Below are 22,789 nucleotides of genomic sequence, written 5' to 3'. Positions count from 1 at the left end.
TTATCTTTCCTACAGTACAATGTAGCTAGTTCCTCTTGTTATGTCTTTCTGGTTTCATTTCATGTCATCATAAGGTTGAGGAGATTGGGAAACTGCTGAATTTGTGTGATGTTGCAAGCCTTTTGTAGTAGCCTCACCAAAAGCTCTTTTCAAGATTTGTACTTTTTAACAAAATCACACTGGTGTAAAAGCAGCAGGAGCTTTAAAGTATAATACAAAGGAGCTGGCCTTACTGCCTTCACTTTCTTTATGTGTCTAATTGAAATGACAGGGACTGTGGTGTTTAATGTCAGTCGTCACCCCTCAGTTTCAGTATGGAGGACAGGGACACGCACCTGACTGTGTCTCGACTCGCCATATTTTCCATTCAGGTTGGCCCGATGGCAGTTTTTGTACCACCAGGCTCCTTTGTAGGACAGAGCACAGTTGGTCACAGCAATGTCATTGTCTCTGTCCTTGGTGGAGAAGGGACGGCCTTGGTGATAGATCAGTGCATCCCCTGTGACAGGGAATGGAAATAAATGAAATAGAAGGAAGCAGCACAAGACATGGGCACACTGACAGTCTGAACTGAACCTCTAAATTGGAGAGGTTTGGGGGGCTGCCACAATGGGCGCCAAGGGAGTTGCTGTTGTGGAGGGGATGGGGACTGGTTAACTGCCTCGATCAAGAGCAGAATGACAGATTCTTCATCTTGTCGGTTCAGTATTAAGCATCTCTTCACTGTTCAAAGTAATATACTGTACATTTAATAGGGATACCTAGTCAGTTGTACTGAATGCATTCAAATGAAATGTGTATTCTGCATTTTAACCCAAACCCTCTGAATTAGAGAGGTGCGGGGGGCTACCTTAATCAACATCCACGTCTTCAGTGCCCAGGAAACAGTGGGTTAACTGCCTTGCTCAGGGGGAGAATGACAGATTTATACCTTGTCAGCTCGGGGATTCGATCCAGCAACCTTTCAGTTACTGGCCCAACGCTCTAACCACTAGGCTACCTGCCGATCAGTTGGTTGATCTTAAATCAGTGCCACATAGAGTAAATAAATGCTCACCAGCTGTGCCATTATACTCTCCTATCCTGAGTTTGTATAAATTCCTGGCATCACCGATGGCGAATTTGTCATAGTTGGCATAGACAGACTCCTGGCCATCCTTCATGTCGATCCGGAGCTCGTAGCGACCTTGAGCTGCAAGCTTCTGTATGTTGTCCAAACCTGAAGAAGAAAAAGAGATAACCAAAGGCCGTTCAAATTATAAACTGGGTGGTTCGAGCCCTAAATGCTGATATGCTGACAGCCGTGGTATATCAGACCGTATACCACGGGTATGACAAAACATTTATTTTTACTGCTCTAATTACGTTGGTAACCAGTTTATAATAGCAATAAGTCACCTCAGGGGTTTCTGATATATGGCCAATATACCACAGCTAAGCACTGTGTCCAGGCACTCCACGTTGCGTCGTGTATAGAACAGCCCTTAGCCGTGGTATATTGGCCATATACCACACCTCCTCGGGCCTTATTGCTTAATTAACTCACTCAAGTCTGACATAAACCTCTACCTGCACCTTGACATGGTAAGAACCGTTGCACACAGGAAATGACATAGAGATAAGAGGAGGTGGACAGTGAAGTGAAATTTGTCCATATCTTCCAGTCAACAGTCTTTGGTCCATTTGGCCTTGCTGCCACTGCTGCTGCCAGCCCAGAGCCCAGCCAGGCTGTGATAAGGACCAGGGAGATTAGACCTGGCTTTCCCCAGATAACAAATCTCCCCTCTTGGCAGGGATGTTTCAAGTTTAACCTCAAGCTAGAAATCATATGATGTTGTACATGCCTCATGATAGCAGGTAGCTTTTTTTTTTTTTACTCCATGAAAAACTTGAAGCCTCTGATGATAAGCATTGGACTGAATGAGGGAGAAACTGGGCTCGGGCTCCGACATGTCAGCAAAAGATACAATCGGCATTACAAACAAAAGAAATCCCTGGTGACAGGGGAAAAGCAATTGGTATAATAAGATTTGTTAAACATTGAGTGAAGTCCAATTTGCCAGTGCATAATGCAGGATCATCTGCTATTAACCTGATAGCAAAGCTTTTGCGTCAGCCTGATTAGAAATAGCCAGCAGGATTAAAAATGCATTTGGAGGCTGTATTCTGTTCTCATTATATTTCATAAATTAATATCTCTTATCATTTTATTACCCAGCTTACTCCTACACTTCCACAGAAATTAAGAGGCAAATTAAAAAGAGCGAAAATGATCGCATATTGCACAACTGCGTCAGTTTCTTTATAATACGTCCTCAAATTGACAATATATTTGGCCAGGGTCGGGTTAGTCAGTCAGACTAATGGATAGCACCGCAGCTGAAATGAAAATGTTCTCTTTTCAACTACTGATAGTAGCATCCGTTAATTCCTGTTTCTTCACCGTGAGGCAACCTTAATGTGAAGTGTTTCCCTGTAGAAAGAGCTATTCTGTCCATAGCAGGATAGTTAAACCAAATGTCAGGTCTAACACACAGTCTCTGCGGCTTGATGTCGGATAAAAAAAAGATCAGGTGCTGTGTGCTTACATCATCTGAAGCCCACTATGATGTCCTCTGAGAGCACCACTATTCTCCTCTTGAGGTCATAGCTTTACCATATCAGTGTCAGTCACAGGAATGGTACAGTACATGGCTACAGTGCTCCTGTCATGGCAGGAGGTGTTTTTGCAGTGTGGACAGACAGTTATCTATTAGTACGAGACTGGGCAAGGAGGAGCATTGAGTGTGCTTGCCAGAGCCAGAGGTGACCTCCTACTGTGTAGTTAATGACAGACAGGGGATATGGGATGGGCCTGGCAGTGTAGACTGGAGCGGCATCCTAAATGGCACCCTATTTCCTATACTGTACACTGCAACACTTTGGTCAAAAGTAGTGCACTATATAGGGAATAGGGAGCCATCTGGAATGCAGCCTGGCTCAGCCAGAGCTGACGCCTACCGTCCCCAACAGGAGTGAGCACAGCACTGAGTCAGCAGAAATGAAACAGGTCATAAGGAATATCCACTGGAATGAGTCAGGATTCATACTGTTTTCCCAGCACATTGGATCTGTGTGTCATTAGTAGATGATATACTGAAGTACAGCTTGGGTAGGAACGCAGTGGCAATTGTTAACATAGAAAGAGGCATGACAAAGACTGGGGACTAATCTTCTGCAGGGTCATCGATATTCTGCAATATTCTAAAGTAGGGGCGTCAAACTCATTCCATGGAGGCCCTAGTGTTTGAAGGTTTTTGGTTTTTCCTTTCAATTAAGACCTTGACAACCAGGTTAAGACCTAGACAACCAAGTGAGAGGAGTTCTTTACTAATTAGTCCTCTTAGTTCATCAATCCAGTACAAGGGAGGAGTGAAAACCCGCAGACACTCGGCCCTCCGTGGAATGAGTTTGACACGTGTTCTAATGGTTGTTAAATTCATTAACAATCATTTTTTTGGTTATGAAAGTGTACTCTACTTTAATTATATTTTTTTGATAAAATTACAAAAACTAGTTCTGAAGGTTGGGATCTCTGCTATGAAATATTTATGTCGACGTCATCTTTTATCTATTTACAAAAACAACAGCATGAAAACTAGCCCATGAAGAAACATTGTTCATTTCTAGCTTTTCTAATGAATATAATTATGGATGTTATAATGAATTTTGATGATGTTATAATGAATATTCCAGAGTGCATCAAAGGAGAGAGCCCTTTTGTTTTGTATCAAAATCAAAGCATTTATGAAAAACAATTACCATGTAATCTCAGAGAGAAATGAGAGCTGAATACATCCATTAATAAATCACAGAGCTAGTATTTGTGAAGTAAAGTAATGAAAGAAAGAGGGGAGAGAGAGAGACTAGAAACAACAGACTAGGAACAACAGACTAGAAACACGTGTAAATTAAGTCAACTGTTAATTCTGAGGTGGGAGAGATAAGCAGAAGCAGAGACTGCAACACAAACACAAAGGCCCCCTATTCCTATATTAAATAGTGTAAGTAGCCCCAAGAGATACCTCCTAATAAGTGTTATGGGGCTGAAATGAGCTGCTGAGAAAACTTACCGAGCCAGAATTCATCCTCTAGGTTCCCAAAGCCGACCCTGTAGTCACTCCACTTCCTGGAGAAGTCGGTAAGGCCATTCTGACGACGTTGAAACACCTGGAACACAGACCAGATACAGAGTGAAGACCAGGTGGCACCACTCTGATTCCACCTACAGTCATGTTCAAAAGTTTTGAGAATGACACAAATATTAATTTCCACAAAGTCTGCTGTTTCAGTGTCTTTAGATATTTTTTGTCAGATGTTACTATGGAATACAGAAGTATAATTACAAGCATTTCATAAGTGGCAAAGACTTTTAATGACAATTACATGAAGTTGATGCAAAGAGTCAACATTTGCAGTGTTGACCCTTCTTTTTCAAGACCTCTGCAATCTGCCATGGCATGCTGTCAATTAACTTCCGGGCCACATCCTGACTGATGGCAGCCCATTCTTGCATAATCAATGCTTAGAGTTTGTCTGAATTTGTGGGGTTTTGTTTGTCCACCCGCCTCTTGAGGATTGACCACAAGTTCTCAATGGGGTTAAGGTCTGGGGAGTTTCCTGGACATGGACCCAAAATATCGATGTTCCTCGAGCCACTTAGTTATCACTTTTGCCTTATGGCAAGGTGAACCATCATGCTGGAAAAGGCATTGTTCGTCACCAAACTGTTCCGTGATGGTTGGGAGAAGTTGCTCTCGGAGGATGTGTTGGTACCATTCTTTATTCATGGCTGTGTTCTTAGGCAAAAGCAACCCCACACATGAATGGTCTCCGGATGCCTTACTGTTGGCATTACACAGGACTGATGGTAGCACTCACCTTGTCTTCTCCGGACAAGCTTTTTTCCGGATGCCCCGGACTATCGGAAAGGGGATTCATCAGAGAAAATGACTTTACCCCAGCCCTCAGCAGTCCAATCGCTGTACCTTTTGCAGAATATCAGTCTGTCCCTGATGTTTTTCCTGGAGAGAAGTGGCTTCTTTGCTGCCCATCTTGACACCAGGCCATCCTCCAAAAGTCTTCGCCTCACTGTGCGTGCAGATGCACTCACACCAGCCTGCTGCCATTCCTGAGCAAGCTCTGTACTGGTGGTGCCCTGATCAAGCAGCTGAATCAACTTTAGGAGACGGTCCTGGCGCTTGCTGGACTTACTTTGGCACCCTGAAGCCTTCTTCACAACAATTCAACCGTTCTTCTTGAAGTTCTTGATTATCCGATAAATGGTTGATTTAGGTGTAATCTTACTGGCAGCAATATCCTTGCCTGTGAAGCCCTTTTTGTGCACGTGTTTCCTTGCAGGTAACCATGATTGACAGAGGAAGAACAATGATTCCAAACACCACCCTCCTTTTGACGCTTCCAGTCTGTTATTCGAACTCAATCAGCATGGCAGAGTGATCTCCAGCCTTGTCCTCGTCAACACTTACTCCTGTGTTAACGAGAGAATCACTGACATGATGTCAGCTGGTCTTTTGTGGCAGGGCTGAAATGCAGTGGAAATGTTTTTTGGTGATTCAGTTCATTTGCATGGCAAAGAGGGACTTTCAAATGAATTGCAATTCATCTGATCACTCTTCATAACATTCTGGAGTATATGTAAATTGCCATCATACAAACTGAGGCAGCAGACTTGGTGAAAATTTATATTTGTGTCCTTCTCAAAACTTTTGTCCACAACTGTACATATTGACGAAGTACATGTCCCAAATGGCACCCTATGCACTATAATGTTGGGTGTTGTTGGGGTTTTGTCTGCAAGGTATATCTCCTGCTATGAGACACTTACGATCCAGCCTCCTTCATCTGTGGTCATATCACAGTAGACCTGCACTCCCTGATTGGCGTCTCTGTTGATATAAATGGTGTAGACGCCGCTCACGGACTCCCCGTTCAGCAGATGCTGGGCACAGTTCTGAGGGGTGGCAAACAGACGGTTTCCTGGAGCAGAGAAGAACAGAACACATGACATAAGCTCAACATAATGGAGAATGACGAGGACTGGGCCTGTATTCATAAAGTGTGTCATAGTAGGACTGCTGATATAGGGTCCGGTTTTTTAGATCATAATGAATAAGATTATATGGACAGGGGGGATCTGATTCTAGATCAGCTATCATACTCTGAGATGCTTATTGAATATGGCCCTGAAATCTGGATAGAGTGTGGAGTGGGGATGAATGGTGTGTGTGTGTGTGTGTGTGTGTGTGTGTGTGTGTGTGTGTGTGTGTGTGTGTGTGTGTGTGTGTGTGTGTGTGTGTGTGTGTGTGTGTGTGTTTCAGAGAGAGCATGTGTGTGCGCATGCATGTGTGTTTACCTGTTGTGAAGGCTGTAGAGATGATATCGCTGGTCTCTAATCCTCTGGCAGCCTGCAACCTCACAGTGTATTCTGTGATCTCTGCCAGGCCCTCCAGACGGATCCACGTGTCTTCTGCATCCAGGATCAGCTCCTGTAGCACCACACACACACCACAGAGGGGAGAACACACAGATAAGGGAACGGTAACTGATCCTAGATCAGCACTCCTATTCTGAGGCGCTTTTTGAATGCAGGCCCTGTTCTGATAATCCCTGTTGTTATGAATAGGAGTGTAAGCACAGCATTTACCTAGGGTTTTTATCATAATTTATGGGCCTGTGACTGGATACGGTACAGCAAATAGTTTTAGCTGGATCCAATCCAAAGTGTACAGCAGACAGTAACCCATAGCGGTGATACCATCTGACTCCTACCAACAAACAACAAAAGCACCCAGGCACATTTACAGACATAAAACATTTATGTCAGGCCCATATAAATGTTGAATTCATTTTTCACTGTTGTTGGCTCTTGTACAACTGCCCTGTGTTTTTCTAAATGATAAGAGGGAGAACTAAAAAGGAGAGGAAAAGGACCTTATCAGACACTGGTGCTGTAAGGAGCTGCCAGGAAGAGGAAGAAGAATGACTATTTCAGTCTAAAACTCAGTTCCCTTTCATTGTTTTTGACAAATCCACTTTTATCAAGCTTATCTTCTGTCGCAGAGTGGATGGCATACCATTTTTCTCAGAGATCTCTTTTTCTGGCAGATGAAATAAAAATATGAGCTCTCTAGGAGCTGGCCGTGACAGCAGCGTTGAACTGCTGAATCTGATGAGGCTTTGAGCCATATGAAATATCTATGAAGAACTGAATGAAATATTCAGCCATTTTGGAAAAAGTTACACATTTTAAGACAACATGTTGGGTGAATTATGCAGATGTAGTTTTTTTGTATTATTTATTCTAATCTGGAAGGTCAACACATGATTCATAATCAAACTAACATAGATTACTGTGGTGGATATGACGATTATATTAGCAGAGAGAACAGGTTGGGAAGAATTTATGGGGACTGAAATTAACCTAAGCAGAGTAAAACAACAGAGCGTGTTACTAAAACCAAATCCTCTGTGCATGACTGACACCCACTGGACAAACACAAGCACCAAAAACACACAAGGTCAGTATAGCGTTGTTCGTGAGTGTGCATGCATGTGTGTTGAAAGATATATACAATTGAAGTCAAAAGTTTACAGACAATTAGGTTGGAGTCATTAAAACTTGTTTTTCAACTACTCCACAAAATTCTTGTTAACAAACTATAGTTTTGGCAAGTCGGTTAGGACATCAACTTTGTGCATGACACAAGTCATTTTTCCAACAATTGTTTGCAGACAGATTTCACTTATAATTCACTGTATCACAATTCCAGTAGGTCAGACGTTTACATACACTAAGTTGACTGTGCCTTCAAACAGCTTGGAAAATTCCAGAAAATTATGTCATGGCTTTAGAAGCTTCTGATAGGCTAATTGACATCATGACATTATCACCTCCACAAGTCTGGTTCATCCTTGGGAGCAATTTCCAAACGCTTGAAGGTACCACGTTCATCTGTACAAACAAAAGTTTGCAAGTATAAACACCATGGGACCACGCAGCCGTCATACCGCTCAGGAAAGAGACGCGTTCTGTCTCCAAGAGATTAACCTACTTTGGTGCCAAAAGTGTAAATCAATCCCGGAACAACAGCAAAGGACCTTGTGAAGATGCTGGAGCAAGCAGGTACAAAAGTATCTAAATCCACAGTAAAACGAGTCCTATATCGAAATAACCCAGCAAGGAAGAAGCCACTACTTCAAAACCGCCATAAAAAAAGCCAGACTATGGTTTGCAACTGCAAATGGGGACAAAGATAGTACTTTTTGGAGAAATGTCCTCTGGTCTGTTGAAACAAAAATAGAGCTCTTTTGCCATAATGACCATCGTTATGTTTGGAGGAAAAAGGGTGAGGCTTGCAAGTCGAAGTACACCATCCCAACTGTGAAGCACGGGGGTGGCAGCATCATGTTGTGGGCGTGCTTTGCTGCAAGAAGGACTGGTGCACTTCACAAAATAGATGGCATCATGAGGCAGGAAAAGTATGTAAATATATTGAAGTAACATCTCAAGATATCAATCAGGAAGTTAAAGCTTGGTTGCAAATGGGTATTCCAAATGGACAAAATGGTTTAAGGACAACAAAGTCAAGGTATTGGAGTGGCCATCACAAAGCCCTGACCTCAATCCTACAGAAAATTTGTGGGCAAAACTGAAAAAGTGTGTGCGAACAAGGAGGCCTACAAACCTGACTCAGTTACACCAGCACTGTCAAGAGGAATGGGCCAAAATTCACCCAGCTTATTGTGAGAAGCTTGTGGAAGGCTACCCGAAACATTTGACCCAAGTTAAACAATTTAAATGCAATGCTACCAAATACTAATTGAGTGTATGTAAACTTCTGACCCACTGGGAATGTGATGAAAGAAATACAATCTGAAATATATTATTCTCTCTACTATTATTCTGACATTTCACATTCTTAAAATAAAGTGGTGATCCTAACTGACCTAAGACAGGGAATGTTTACTAGCATTAAATGTCAGGAATTGTGAAAAATGTATTTGGCTAAGGTGTATGTAAACTTCTGACTTCATCTGTATATATATATATATATATATATATATATATATATATATATACACTGCTCAAAAAAATAAAGGGAACACTTAAACAACACAATGTAACTCCAAGTCAATCACACTTCTGTGAAATCAAACTGTCCACGTAGGAAGCAACACTGATTGACAATACATTTCACATGCTGTTGTGAAAATGGAATAGACAACAGGTGGACATTATAGGCAATTAGCAACACACCCCCAATAAAGGAGTGGTTCTGCAGGTGTTGACCACAGACCACTTCTCAGTTCCTATGCTTCCTTGCTGATGTTTTGGTCACTTTTGAATGCTGGCGGTGCTTTCATTCTAGTGGTAGCATGAGACAGAGTCTACAACCCACACAAGTGGCTCAGGTAGTGCAGCTCACCCAGGATGGCACATCAATGCGAGCTGTGGCAAGAAGGTTTGCTGTGTCTGTCAGCGTAGTGTCCAGAGCATGGAGGCGCTACCAGGAGACAGGCCTGTACATCAGGAGATGTGGAAGAGGCCGTAGGAGGGCAACAACCCAGCAGCAGGACCGCTACCTCCGCCTTGGTGCAAGGAGGAGCAGGAGGAGCACTGCCAGAGCCCTGCAAAATGACCTCCAGCAGCCCACAAATGTGCATGTGTCTGCTCAAACGGTCAGAAACAGACTCCACGAGGGTGGTATGAGGGCCCGACGTCCACAGGTGGGGGTTGTGCTTACAGCCCAACACCGTGCAGGACGTTTGGCATTTGCCAGAGAACACCAAGATTGGCAAATTCGCCACTGGCGCCCTGTGCTGTTCACAGATGAAAGCAGGTTCACACTGAGCACATGTGACAGACGTGACAGAGTCTGGAGACGCCGTGGAGAACGTTCTGCTGCCTGCAACATCCTCCAGCATGACTGGTTTGGTGGTGGGTCAGTCATGGTGTGGGGTGGCATTTCTTTGGGGGGCCGCAGTCCTCCATGTGCTCGCCAGAGGTAGCCTGACTGCCATTAGGTACCGAGATGAGATCCTCAGACCCCTTGTGAGACCATATGCTGGTGCGATTGGCCCTGGGTTCCTCCTAATGCAAGACAATGCTAGACCTCATGTGGCTGGAGTGTGTCAGCAGTTTCTGCAAAAGGAAGGCATTGATGCTATGGACTGGCCCGCCCGTTCCCCAGACCTGAATCCAATTGAGCACATCTGGGACATCATGTCTCGCTCCCATCCACCAACGCCATGTTGCACCACAGACTGTCCAGGAGTTGGAGCATGCCCAGGCTTTGTAGGGAGGTCATACAGGCACGTGGAGGCCACACACACTACTGAGCCTAATTTTGACTTGTTTTAAGGACATTACATCAAAGTTGGATCAGCCTGTAGTGTGGTTTTCCACTTTAATTTTGAGTGTGACTTCAAATCCAGACCTCCATGGGTTGATACATTTGATTTCCATTGATCATTTTTGTGTGATTTTATTGTCAGCACATTCAACTATGTAAAGAAAAAAGTATTTAATAAGAATATTTCATTCATTCAGATCTAGGATGTGTTATTTTAGTGTTCCCTTATTTTTTTGAGCAGTGCATATACGTATATACATAAAAAAAAAGGTTCAAAGCTAGTTAAGATGAAGACCGTGAGGACAGTACAGTGTTGGGCTCTTCGTCCCAAAATAGCATCCTATTCCCGATATAGGGCACTATTTGACCAGGGCACATAGGGCTCTGGTCATATGTTGTGCACTATATAGGGAATAGGGTGCTATTTGGGACCCATTTTGGGGCTCTGCCTGAATGATGTAATTAGTTGAGAGAGATATCTGCTGTAGAATATCAGGGGAAATTGTTCCTGGTGAGTCATTAATAGGCATATTGCAACGGAATAACCTTCCTAATCTACTTTATTAATATTACTCAGCTACATCAAAGAATGTAATTAAAATGAAAACGTTTCCAGGAGTCAAATTAAAAGATCTAAACGGCTCTATTGCCGAGTAGAGCTGTGCAATGGATCTGTACTAAGCGGTCACTTGTCTGGGAGATATTTACACTGTTTTGATAGCTTCAAAACTCTACCGGTAACAGTCATATTATGGCTCTTGTATTATCAATCATATCTCCTGGGAGGACCTTTGGCTTATTGATACAGCATCGTGTGGGAGCTTGATTGGAAACTCATAGAAAAAGACAACTCTTACCAAAGAAATACACGTCGTATAAGTACAAGGCCACAAATACGGACCACAATACAATAAACACTTACTCACAAACAAACATGGGGGAACAGAGGGTTAAATAATGAACAAGTAATTGGGGGGATTGAAACCAGGTTTGTAAGACAAAGACAAAACAAATTGAAAATGAAAAGTGGATCGGGGATGGCTTGAAAGCCGGTGACGTCAAGGAGAGGGATCCACCTCGGTGGAAGTCGTGACACCTTGCCACTCATTGTCATGCCAATGTTTGACTTGACAATTACAACAATGGAGAAAACAAGAGCACAGACAGATCTGGGAAAGGCTAGTATTTTGGAAGCTTGAAAACACTACACGTAGCACGTATGGCCCATATTCATTTCCCATTTGAGCCGCTTTGGCTTGATACTACAGTTCACAGTTCAGTGTGTGTCTGTGATTGAGAACTCTTGTTGATAAAGGTAGATACGCCCTACTGTTTTCTGCCTACCTTTCTGCTGCCATCGGCTGATTTGTATGTAAGCATGTAGTTGTCTATGTCTGCGATGGGCGGTTGCCAGGAGATGAGGGCACTGCGGTGGTTCACCTCACTGGCGGTCAGGTTCAAAGGAGCGTCCATGGCTAGAGGGGAGAAATCAGATAGCAGATAACTATGTCCCTGTTCCATTGAGTCAAATCATTAGTGGCTACAGTATGTCCATTTCTAGTATCCAAATACTGTACTTAAATTGGAAAAGTTGCCCAATTATGATCTATCTCCTAATTTGATGAACACCCCTCTAGCGGACCTTAGTTGGAGTCATCCTGCTGCGAATGCATTCTAATTGTCCTTAACCCAGCATCCTTTACTGCTCAAAACTAATCAGCCTACCTGTGCTCAAGGGCTCATCGACAGATTTTTCACCTAGTTGGCTTAGAGATTTGTACCAGCGACCTTTCGGTTACTGGCCCAACACTCTTGAACACCTGCTGCACACTCTTTTTCCGGTTTCACTCTTTTTCCTATCTCGCTCTCCTCCTGTTGTCCTCAGGTGTTTTCAGGGGAGATCTATGACAGTTCAGTAATTAACAGTGTTTTACCACTGATAGCCTCAGGCCTCTGGACTGAAGGACTTTCTACATGAGATGCAATGACATCTCCACACAGCAGTAGTACCCACTAGAGAAATTACAATGTGGGTGTCCACACTACCATATCTGCCTCTTCGAGGTCTTATCTGACAGACTGCCATTCTCCTCCACTCTCCTCAACATGACTGCAATGCCTGAGAGGGCGTCAATCTTAATTTTCCTTTCATCCCCTTTAATTTTGATTGAATCTTTTCAAGCCATGACAATGCCTACACTTCTCTCTCGTTTGTTTCCTCTCTCTCTCTCTCTCTCTCTCTCTCTCTCTCTCGCTCTCTCTCTCTCTCTCTCTCTCTCTCTCTCTCTCATTCTCTTTAGTTATACCCCATGTGAACACTATTCTGAGAGATGGTGTTTTTGGACATGTTTTCCATCAAGAAACAATTAATAAGTGAATCCCCATGCACAGGTTCAGGTGTATACTAAACCAAAGTACTTGTTTTGAAGACACATTATAATTTCTAAAACTTCCCTAAATAAAATCTCTCTCGCTGGTCAAGTCTTTTAGAAAGTGAGTCAGCAAATGACTTAAGTTCATAAGAGGCCATCAACACAGGCACATTTTTATCAGAGCATAACAGTCAGCGAAAACAAAGCGTAAGCGGAGAATAACAGCATCGAAAATTAAATAACACCCAAATTAAAAATGTAAAAAGTCTCTGAAGTCTGGTGAACTTGGCTACTCCGTTCGTTCAGTGATTACGTGTCAACATCAGAGAACAAGGCTGGCCCTTGAGTAGCAAAACCAATGGCCTGTGACACTTTTAGACAAATTAATTTGTCGAAAAACAGTGTCTATAAATAAAGTTTTGCAAAGGGAACTGGTTGATTAAATAAATATAGTGGAATTGCCCCTCCCCATAGGGAGACTTTTACCGCAAGACAAAAAACGCCCCAAAAAGCTACTAGTTGTTCTTTTTTTCTGGACATTTGTTTGTGTACACTACACAGGCAGCAGTCCACTTGGCCTGAAAATGTTAATGTGGTTCCACCATAGTACAGTACTATAGTATAGTAATGCCTTGCTGCTGACAGAATTGTTTTGTTCATGAAACACTGAAAATAAATTTCAGGGCCTGGTTGCACAAAACATCTTAAGTACATTTTCCCCTTATCTTTTCCCTTAAGAGAACATTATTCCTTAAGGTAAACCCTTAAGGGAAACACTAAATATGTTTTATGCAACTGGGCCCAGAGCTCCAACTCTGCTAATCTACACCATCTTCCTCCCCTCCTCTTCTCCCTTCCCTAAAGTGGAGTAGGTATGATATGATTGGCTTGTGAAGGTTGTTAGCTAGCAGTACGGTGTCCATATTAGGACTGCCTCAGTCCTGGCAACTGAGATTTTTTTTTTTTATGTATGAGACTGAGGTTGTCCTAATGAACACTGTATACCAGCATTAGAGACGTGGTCAGTCCGTGATCACACTGCAAGTGCCTCAATGAGAGGAGAAATGATTCCTGTTGCTAATTAGACACACTTTAACTAAGAGATGTGAGAGGCAACGTGTTAGTTGAATAGAAGTATGTTTCAAGGAGTTTTAAGTAGCTTGCCTTGCTCTCGGTAGTCTTTGTGGGCTAGTTCTGAATGGGTAGGTGGAACAGTAAGTAGCTAAGCAAGTAAAGTACGTGACATACGTGTTGCAAAGTTGGCGATGACCGTTCCACTGGTCAGGGGTCCCTTGGTAGCATAGAGGGCTACAGAGTAAGTGGTGCTAGGCAAGAGCTTAGTGAGCTGGTGCTCCTGTTTCCCACCCTCCACCAGGAAGGTGTCAGCTGTCACTTAAGGAGAAGGAGGAACACAAAGACTCACATTAGAATAGGAGACTACATGAGATTGTAAACAAACCTGGATTTTATGATTACATTAAACAATTTGAATATATAACAGTTGCCTAGGATATGCACAGTCAATGTCAGGGTTGGTAGATTGAGGTTATTATTGGTCAGGTTTAATTGCATGTTGCTGAAATCAATTTCACTTAAATTCACAATTTCTTATTTGCTTGCACGACTAAACTTTGTATAACCAATCTAGATAAATTGCCTGTTTAATGAATGGCTTACTAGATCCTTAGAAATAGGTTCCGTGTTGATGATGAAAAGTAACAGGTTAACAAACCATTTCTGCCAAGATGCTATTGCCTAGATGAGTCTGGATTAGTAAATGAGAAATCACACTTAATGAACACACTAGAGTCAATAGAGCACATTGGCAAGAGGTTGCTGAAGAACCATCATTTGTGGCCATATTGATGAAAGCGGCATCGACTAACAGGTTGATGTCTGAGCTGATTTACAAGTAGCTGTCCTAGGCCGCAGCCCAAATGGCAGCCTATTCCAAATATAGTGCACTACTTTTGACCAGAGCTCTATGGGTAACAGGGTGCCATTTGGGACACAAAGCTAGACTTTCTCTCAGAGTCGACCTGGCAGGAGTCCACCTACAGACTCAGGGTGCTCCACACGCTCCACCCCTGTGGCGGAGATACATAGTTTGTGAGAAGAGAATAATTCTGCCTACTCTGGTTGCAGGTGAGGGTGAGCACGTAGTTGTCAACGCTGGACAGAGGAGGGTTCCACTGCAGTAAAGCTCCTTGTGGGGTAATGTTGAGGGCTGTCAGTTCCATTGGCATGTCCATCGCTGCATCAAAGAGAGAAAGTGAGAGAGATAAAGCGAGAGATGAATACAAAAAAGTGGGTCAGAGGGGTTCACAGATCCCACCCCATCACTTTACTAAATTCCATTGACTGTATGTTCCAATTACAGACCACCATGTGGACTATACTGTATACTTCTGCAGAGAAGTATATAGTCCACATGGTACTGCAAGAACCGTTCTTGAGAACACAGAAGAAAACAGCTTGCATCCAAACATGAATAGTTCTAGACCAAACCCTCATTAATGGGAAACAGCTAAGATCATATCTAGGAATCATAATCACACTGCCTCACATCTCGCACCATGGATAGAATGGGTTTAATTACACTCATTACTTTAAATATTTAATTGAATCCAATGAAAGCTGACAATTTTAAATGAAATAACATGTAATTAGATTAGACTGAATAAGCTAAAACTACTTAATTAATCAATCAAAGTATGTAATAATCTATTCATCAATCTCTGTGTAGTTATGATATGGCTGATTATGTGCCCCAACCAGACCAAAACCTTACTTGAAGGGTATCCAAGGACTTCAGCACACATTTAATACCCAATTTATACCACATCCATAAGCAGAAGCCTATATAAGTATTGTATAAATTAAAGAATGTAGTGTAGCCTATGGGGTAAAAATGTGTTATGAAGTTCTTGGTACCCTTCAAGTAAAGTGTTACACATTGGCCTGACTGTTTGAATGCTGGTCAGCTACAGTATCAATACAATGCAGAAACATACACCCAGAGTCTGCTGAGCCACAGTACGTCTCTGTCCCAGCCACAGCCATCAGCTGGACAGTTGACTCCAGTCCAGTGAATCGTGGACACTCATTACCTTTGGAATTGCAGCTAGTGCCTCAGAGCTTGACATCGGTCGCTACCCGGCAGGCAGGACTCTCCAGCGACTGCAGCAAACTTTCCCTTAGTGCGAAGGATCTTAACAAGTTGACTGTGTTCGTGCTTCTGGCCTGCAAGTGGGGCGCCGACCCAGTTCGGGGCAGAGCTTCACATCTGACAATCTGGATTTCAAGGCACTTTTATCAAATTCTCATCTCTCTCTCATATAGAAGGTGAGAACCCTCTGCGCCCCATTTGTCAGATAGAGCGCCTCTCTCCATAATATGTTTTATCTCGCTCTTGCTGAATCACACCACAGTGGAATGATATTCTTCGGGCTATGACCCTGTTTTAATGAGCCCTGCCATTTGTCCTATAATACTCCTTCACACCACTTTGTGAAACATGGCCTGAGATTTATCATAGCGTCTGCGTTAGCAGAATTCTAGTGTTCCTCTGACAATACATTATTAGAAAAGTAAACTCTATAACTACGAAATGGTATTGTGTGCTTTTTTTCTAGTTTTTAATTACACTGTGATACTGTACACTCTTAGATTTTTTGGGGGGGAAAGGATCCTGCGGCTGTCCCCATAGGATAAGCCTTTTTGGTTCCCGGTAGAACTCTTTTGGCTTCCATGTAGAACACTCTGTTGAAAGGGTTATACATGGAACCAAAAAGGGTTCTACCTGGAACTCAAAGAGGTTCTCCAAAAGGGTTCTCATATGGGAACAGTCAAAGAACCCTTTTGGCTCCATATAGCACCTTTTTGTAGTGAAAATTTAGATAGTTTTCTTTTTTCTGTGTATTTGGGGTGTTATGTAGCAGCAAATATGTATTTACTAAGCATTTGTATTCTATTCAAGTGTAAAAAACAACAACAATACAAATACATTAGATTTGGGTATGTCATTTTAGGCTAAAATTTAAAAAAAAAGGGTCCGATCCTTAAATTAATTTAATGATGCCACTCTGGCATTTTATTTCTCCAGGCTATCCTCTGGCGCTATTACAGTAGCAGCACCACAAGCCCTGCGTCATTATAAGAAGAGTTGGCAAATGCAGAGCACTTTTTTCCGCTTTAAAAGTGGAGAGCAGCACAAGCAGAGACACATGAATTGTGCTCTTTCTACCTCTTACTCTATCCATCTCTCTCTGTCTCTCGCTCTCTGTCTGTCTCTCTCTTCTGTCTCTCTTCTCTAGTTATGAGCCTGCTGATTTTGGAGCAGAAATCTCTAACTGGCTCATCAGTATGCGGTGGTGCACTTCAGGATCAGCTGGATGATTATGCATGCAGTGGAGAGCTGGTTAAGCCCAGGTTAGTGGAGTTCACTTCACACACAGAGGAGCTGCTGCAGCCTACACACCTCTCTCTGGTGGTTCACTATCAGTGAAATATATCTCACATCTCACACAGATCAATGCTGAGAGGTCTATCTGACTGACTGACTGGCTGATATACTGAGGAAATGCAGAGACAGATAGGAGGAGAGGCTACCAATTATAAGGTCAAGGGGGTAACAGTAACTACATTCACTGCGGCAGCAATGAGAGGCATGTAGCCAGACATTATTCTACTGTCTGTATGTCTGTGTTGGAACACAATTTCTCAGTGTGCAGCTGGCGATGTGAGCGCTCCACAGAGTTGGTACTAGGAATAAAATTCACTGAAAAGACAGAACATTCCATTTATCTTTGAAATAGGCAATGTCTGACTCCAGAACATTTTGTTCCCCCATCTCAGACCCCTAGGCGCAGACATATAATAACAAGGCTAGCTTTCATTTTTGTATACAAGCTAAATTATTGAACAAAACAGAATTGCATTAGTTGTTCTGTAGAATTGTGCAGGATGTGGAGACAAAGATTCCATAAATACAATGTGTACACAATGTGTGCATTGACTTTTGGAGCAAAAACATTTGACAAATTGTTCAGTCCCTTTACATAGTCACTTTCTATAGTGGCATTGTGGCTGAGATAGTAAGGGGTACCAAAACATTTGGTGTAGTATATGGAATAATATGTGGAGTGGAATGTGGATACAAAAATTATATAATACAATGTACATTTGGACCAGTAAAAATGTACAGGGGAAGAGTGGCATTGTGACTGAGATCGAAGTTTGCTCCTTATGGGGACCATACTGACCTGTGAAGACACTGGTGGTGATGGACTTGCTTTCCTGGCTTCCCCTCACGGCGTTCAGGTTGATCTCATACTCTGTTGCCGGGTGGAGGCTGGACAGAGTGTAGTTGGTCACGTCGTTGTCAATCACGATGCTGTCCACTCGCCCTGAGGAAAATGAAATAAAAAGTATTTTAATCTCATTTCGCACTGTTACTGCTGTCATGCTATCTTTCCTCCACGAGACCATGGAATAACAGTGTGGTATTTTATTTAAAGGCCAAGTGCAGTCAAATTTCACATTTTCAACTGAGGAAACTAACACTGTAAAGGGGTGGAAAAAGTGATCTGTTTTATTTCCCAACAGTTACTGGTTGAAAATACAATCTACACAGGACCTTCTAATCAGCAAGTTTTGCACGATGGAGTTTTGGCTTGCCTGGTGTGCGATAGACCAATAACAAAGCAAGTTCCAAACCTTTCTGCCAATAATAACTCGTTTTCAGGTTACATATACCTCCCATTAAGCCCCTCCGCTCTGGTGGATTGATCCACACTGTGTTTAAAGCACCTCTTTGGCGCCCTTCCCCTCCCCGCACAGACCCCTCCCAGACAGTCTTGACAAACATTTTGCTTGAGAAATTGTTTTTTTTTGTTGCTAAAAAAGCTATTTTTATTTCTTGTTGACCATTGAATGGAAAACTAATCCAGTAAGTTATTTAATTGTTACCCAGAATGATTTGATATTAGCATCAAAATGGCTGCATTGGGACTTTAAGTAACTTTTCAAATAAAACATGTCTTAGCCTACCTCTTGCTGATTGGTAGGACATCTTGTAATAGTCAAAGGGGGCAAAGGGTCTCAACCATGATATGATGACAGAGTCTTCAGTGACATATGACACAGTCATCTCTTTAGGTGGGTCCATTCCTATGACAGAGAATAAATAGTACATGTTATACTTGTTGAAATTGGGCCAAATTGAATAACTCTCTCTCAATTGAGAGAACACTTTTGGAGATTATGGTGAAATTACAGTCCACCTGACACAAGACTGAATCCAAACATTACAATGTTGCTTTTACTGTATGTGCATTTTACATTTCCTGTACTTTTCACAGCTTTCTTAGTAACGAAATCTGGAAATACTCTGGATACATTCAGTAACATAATATGAAGATAATTTACATCTTGCAGAAGGTGCAAGATACAAAAAAACGATTACAAGGGTTTGAGTGAGAGGTCTAACTGGTGCCTTCAAGTGGCCACACACCTCTCCAAACTGTACACAGTTCCTAAGTAATTTCAATGCTCTTTTATGACTAAAGTAAAGAGCTTTCAGCTATACTTTTTATTTTTATTTTTTAAACTCTCATAGCTTTGCCATTGAGGAACTGAAACAAGCACACTTGTATTTTTTTTGGTTTGGAACACAGCCCTGCATCCCCACCATTACACAATTACTGTTGTTGTTTACTCCAAAAATCCAAAAACGTTCCATTAAATCGCAATCTGGGTCAGGTGGACATCATTTCAAAGCTTATTCTATTGACAACGTGGCTAGCTACATTTTAAAATACAATTGTACAGTGTTAGGCTTTCAAAAGGCACTTCAAACAAAGAAATTGTAATTTTGGTGGGCGTAGAATAGAGTCATGAGCACATTCAAGTACGTTTTCCGTGGCAAATTTTGATCACAATATGACAAACATAGGCTCATTCTGTTCAGGACAACACAGGGTATAACGCATGTCATCCTTGCAACTATGGATCAAACATAGTTGTCATATGGAAATGTTAAGTGCACATTTGGAGTCGTGTGTTTTTGTGGTATGACATCAAAGTGGTTCTTATTATGATGCTCAACATCTCATCTTTCAGAACACATCAACTCCTCTCAATTTACAACATTTCCCTCCTCAGACAACAACAAATGTGCAAAAGTAGCCCAATTAGTGGGATGGGGGCATCTTCTTGTCGCATGCTGGGCTCATGTTTATAACAGCTGTCAGTCAAAACCGATAAAGCGATGTGAAGAAGAGAAACTGAGCTCTTGCAGTAAAGCCACTGCTTTCCAATTTAGGTGCTTATCAATGATAAAATCAGTCATTTTCAACCTGAATTCGGGAAGACGGACTGTGAGTGGAACGGGCTATTAAGACACACACTATACACTCATACAAGACACTCTTGACATTTAACTTAACCTTCTTACGAAGCTGCTACCTCCGTGTGTTCAATATATTTCAGCACTTTGAAGTCTATGCTTTCCATATATGAAAGGAAAGGGTTTCAAGGGAATACTGCCACTACCTCTCTCTCCAACCAAGGTGGCTGAATTGAGGAGAAAACTGAAGAAGGAATTCGGCAACTTTTGGAGGGCAGTGGAAGTTAAATGAAGCGTATATACAGACACTTCTTTATTGATAAAACCAACACATTTTCCTGTCATAGTGTAAGAAGCACTGTGTTTATCCTGCACATTAGGTACATTATAAAATATGTAGGTAAATTGCATGCTGTGCTGGCCAGAGCCAGGAGAACAGCGATGGGATATTTGCATTGTGATCAAGTGCTGTTGCCCATACGGGATTAGTTCATGATTTGTTTCTGTCCCCAGGGCCATTACTGCTGCGGCAGCAAAGGTTACCAGAGACCATGTGAGCAAACAGATAACCTCTACAAGTCTAAGCCCTTGGGGAATGGGGGGTACTAGCCAGTTAAATGTAACTAAATGTAATTGAAAATGTAATCTATGTAACCACCAAAAGTAATTATTTATCATGAGAGGGCCATAAACAATAACTAGTCATGTTGCACACTCAAAGAAATATTAAATATATCACCTTTCTGGAAAACATTGTTATAAATTGTTTAGGTGTAGTCACTTTTGAGGACACAAGCTCAAGTACACAGTACAAATATGATACAAGTTATATGATGTATTTTCGATTCAATAAAACTGTAGGCTTGAAATTACCTTTATGCTTTCTAAATATAGTATAATCAAATTATAAAATGACTATAAGATTTCACCTTCCTTATCACTGTAAAATGCATAGTTGTGTGTTTTGTGAGAGAAAAATCTGTTGTATGCTTTGTGATAAAAACATCTGCCCCATCTCTGTGAACGTCCCACAGAGCTATAGCTTGGCTTACCGAACTCGTTAGGACCTCGCCTTGCATCTCATATTAATTACATCCATCTATGACAAACAGAAAGGTTTAAAAAAAAAAAAAAAATTTAAATTATTTTGGATTAGCGGTTATAAATCGATCTCTGAATGTGCTACAGTGAATTTATTTGATAAAATATTGAATTTGGCCTTTACTTACTATGGCCCTTAGAAACACTTTGACATAACACATTCATAAATGGAAAAAAAGACAGTCAAAAAATAAATAATAAGGAATAAGGTTTTGAAGTGTATGTCCTACATCTAGGAGATATACAGTAAGAAAGCTCAGGAAATGTTTTGTTTTTTTGGACACATTTAACCCCTTATTTTTGTTGACACAACACTACCTCCATTTGTTTGTACGTGTTACCTTCAGACGAGTCCCATGACACTTGTGGGGGTCGTAAAGCACAACAGAGAACACCATCATGTTCCTGAGAGTCTCCCTCTTTCCATTTGGATGCTACAGACATTTTAGTGAGAAGACCAATATTCGCAATGTCTCATGGTCTGACAAGCACTGCTGTAGCTCGGCCAACATATGCAGATGTGGTGGATTGAGAAGCGGCCCAGGCAAAAACCTGATATCTCTAACTTAAACTGACGGATTTTGATGGGGATTTTTTTATTATGTTACTTAGATTGATGCTCAAGTGCGAACGGGTGCGTCAATAGAATCTTAATTAAAGAGACTTATAAGGTCGGCATGCATTATGGAAGGGAGGGATAGAGGGATTGGTTCTCTCTACTGTTGTGGACTGAACACAGAATTGTTTTTGATAAACCAACACCCCCACCCTCCCATTTCCATTACAATAACGAATATTATTCACCAACATTGAGGACAATTCATAAGTTAGGCTTCAGCTTCATTTAAATTTTGCAAGTATAAAACAGTGGCGAATGCCTATATTTTATTTATTTCCCAATCAGCAATGGAGGCTGCTGTAATAGCTCTGAATTTAAACTAAATATTCATGTGACATAATGTGGGCAAACTGAAGACAGAATGCAGCAATGAGATGTGCTTCTATAGTACAAGTCTAACCTGCATTCACCTGGGTCTGTGTCCCAAATGGCACCCTATCCCCTATATAGCACACTACTTTTGAACAGAGTTCTATGGGCCTTGGTCAAAAGTAGTGCACTCAATAGGGAATAGGGTACCGTTTTGGATGCATCCTATGTGTTGCACTACAACATATGGTACAGTAAACATGTTGTCATCCCTTTATTCAGACTTAGCATAAGAAGTGCCACTTGAAAACATAAAGAAATATGTCAACCTTCAAAGACAGCCAGGCACCACAGCATGCCCACCAACCCTGTGGTTCATTTGCATATAATAACGTGGCTTGATAACAACAAGCTGAAAATAGCAACGCAATAACAAGAGCAGTAATCAGACGGCAGTATGCAGGTGGCTCCATAGTGTTTATAGAGTTGTCCGGTCCTCCTCAGACAATACACATTTCCTTTTACTTGGCAGCTGCGACTGTGAGTAACAGCCTGCTGATGCGACAGCTGAATATTCCCGACACCTCCACGTTCAAGCAGGGGTAATTAAGAGAGGATTACACAC

General features: G+C 41.9%; 1 protein-coding gene across 2 annotated transcripts in view; it reads right to left on the bottom strand.

Moving 5' to 3' along the window:
* The window catches only part of LOC110530311 (tenascin-R), a 127,660-nt gene that overhangs the window by 4,959 nt on the left and 99,912 nt on the right, over positions 1-22,789 (bottom strand). For both annotated transcript variants that reach the window (XM_021613243.2, XM_021613244.2), the window contains exons 12-21: positions 18,839-18,958; positions 18,052-18,195; positions 14,922-15,041; positions 14,036-14,179; positions 11,760-11,890; positions 6,416-6,548; positions 5,888-6,039; positions 4,113-4,209; positions 1,058-1,219; positions 336-499 (exon numbers count right to left, since the gene is read on the bottom strand). In XM_021613243.2, the coding sequence (XP_021468918.2) occupies positions 336-499; positions 1,058-1,219; positions 4,113-4,209; positions 5,888-6,039; positions 6,416-6,548; positions 11,760-11,890; positions 14,036-14,179; positions 14,922-15,041; positions 18,052-18,195; positions 18,839-18,958 (1,367 nt within the window). The remainder of the gene's footprint in view (positions 1-335; positions 500-1,057; positions 1,220-4,112; positions 4,210-5,887; positions 6,040-6,415; positions 6,549-11,759; positions 11,891-14,035; positions 14,180-14,921; positions 15,042-18,051; positions 18,196-18,838; positions 18,959-22,789) is intronic.

This window comes from Oncorhynchus mykiss, chromosome 8, assembly GCF_013265735.2.
Source record: "Oncorhynchus mykiss isolate Arlee chromosome 8, USDA_OmykA_1.1, whole genome shotgun sequence".
NCBI classification, from domain to species: Eukaryota; Metazoa; Chordata; class Actinopteri; order Salmoniformes; family Salmonidae; genus Oncorhynchus; species Oncorhynchus mykiss.
This window is presented reverse-complemented; position numbering and strand designations above follow the sequence as displayed.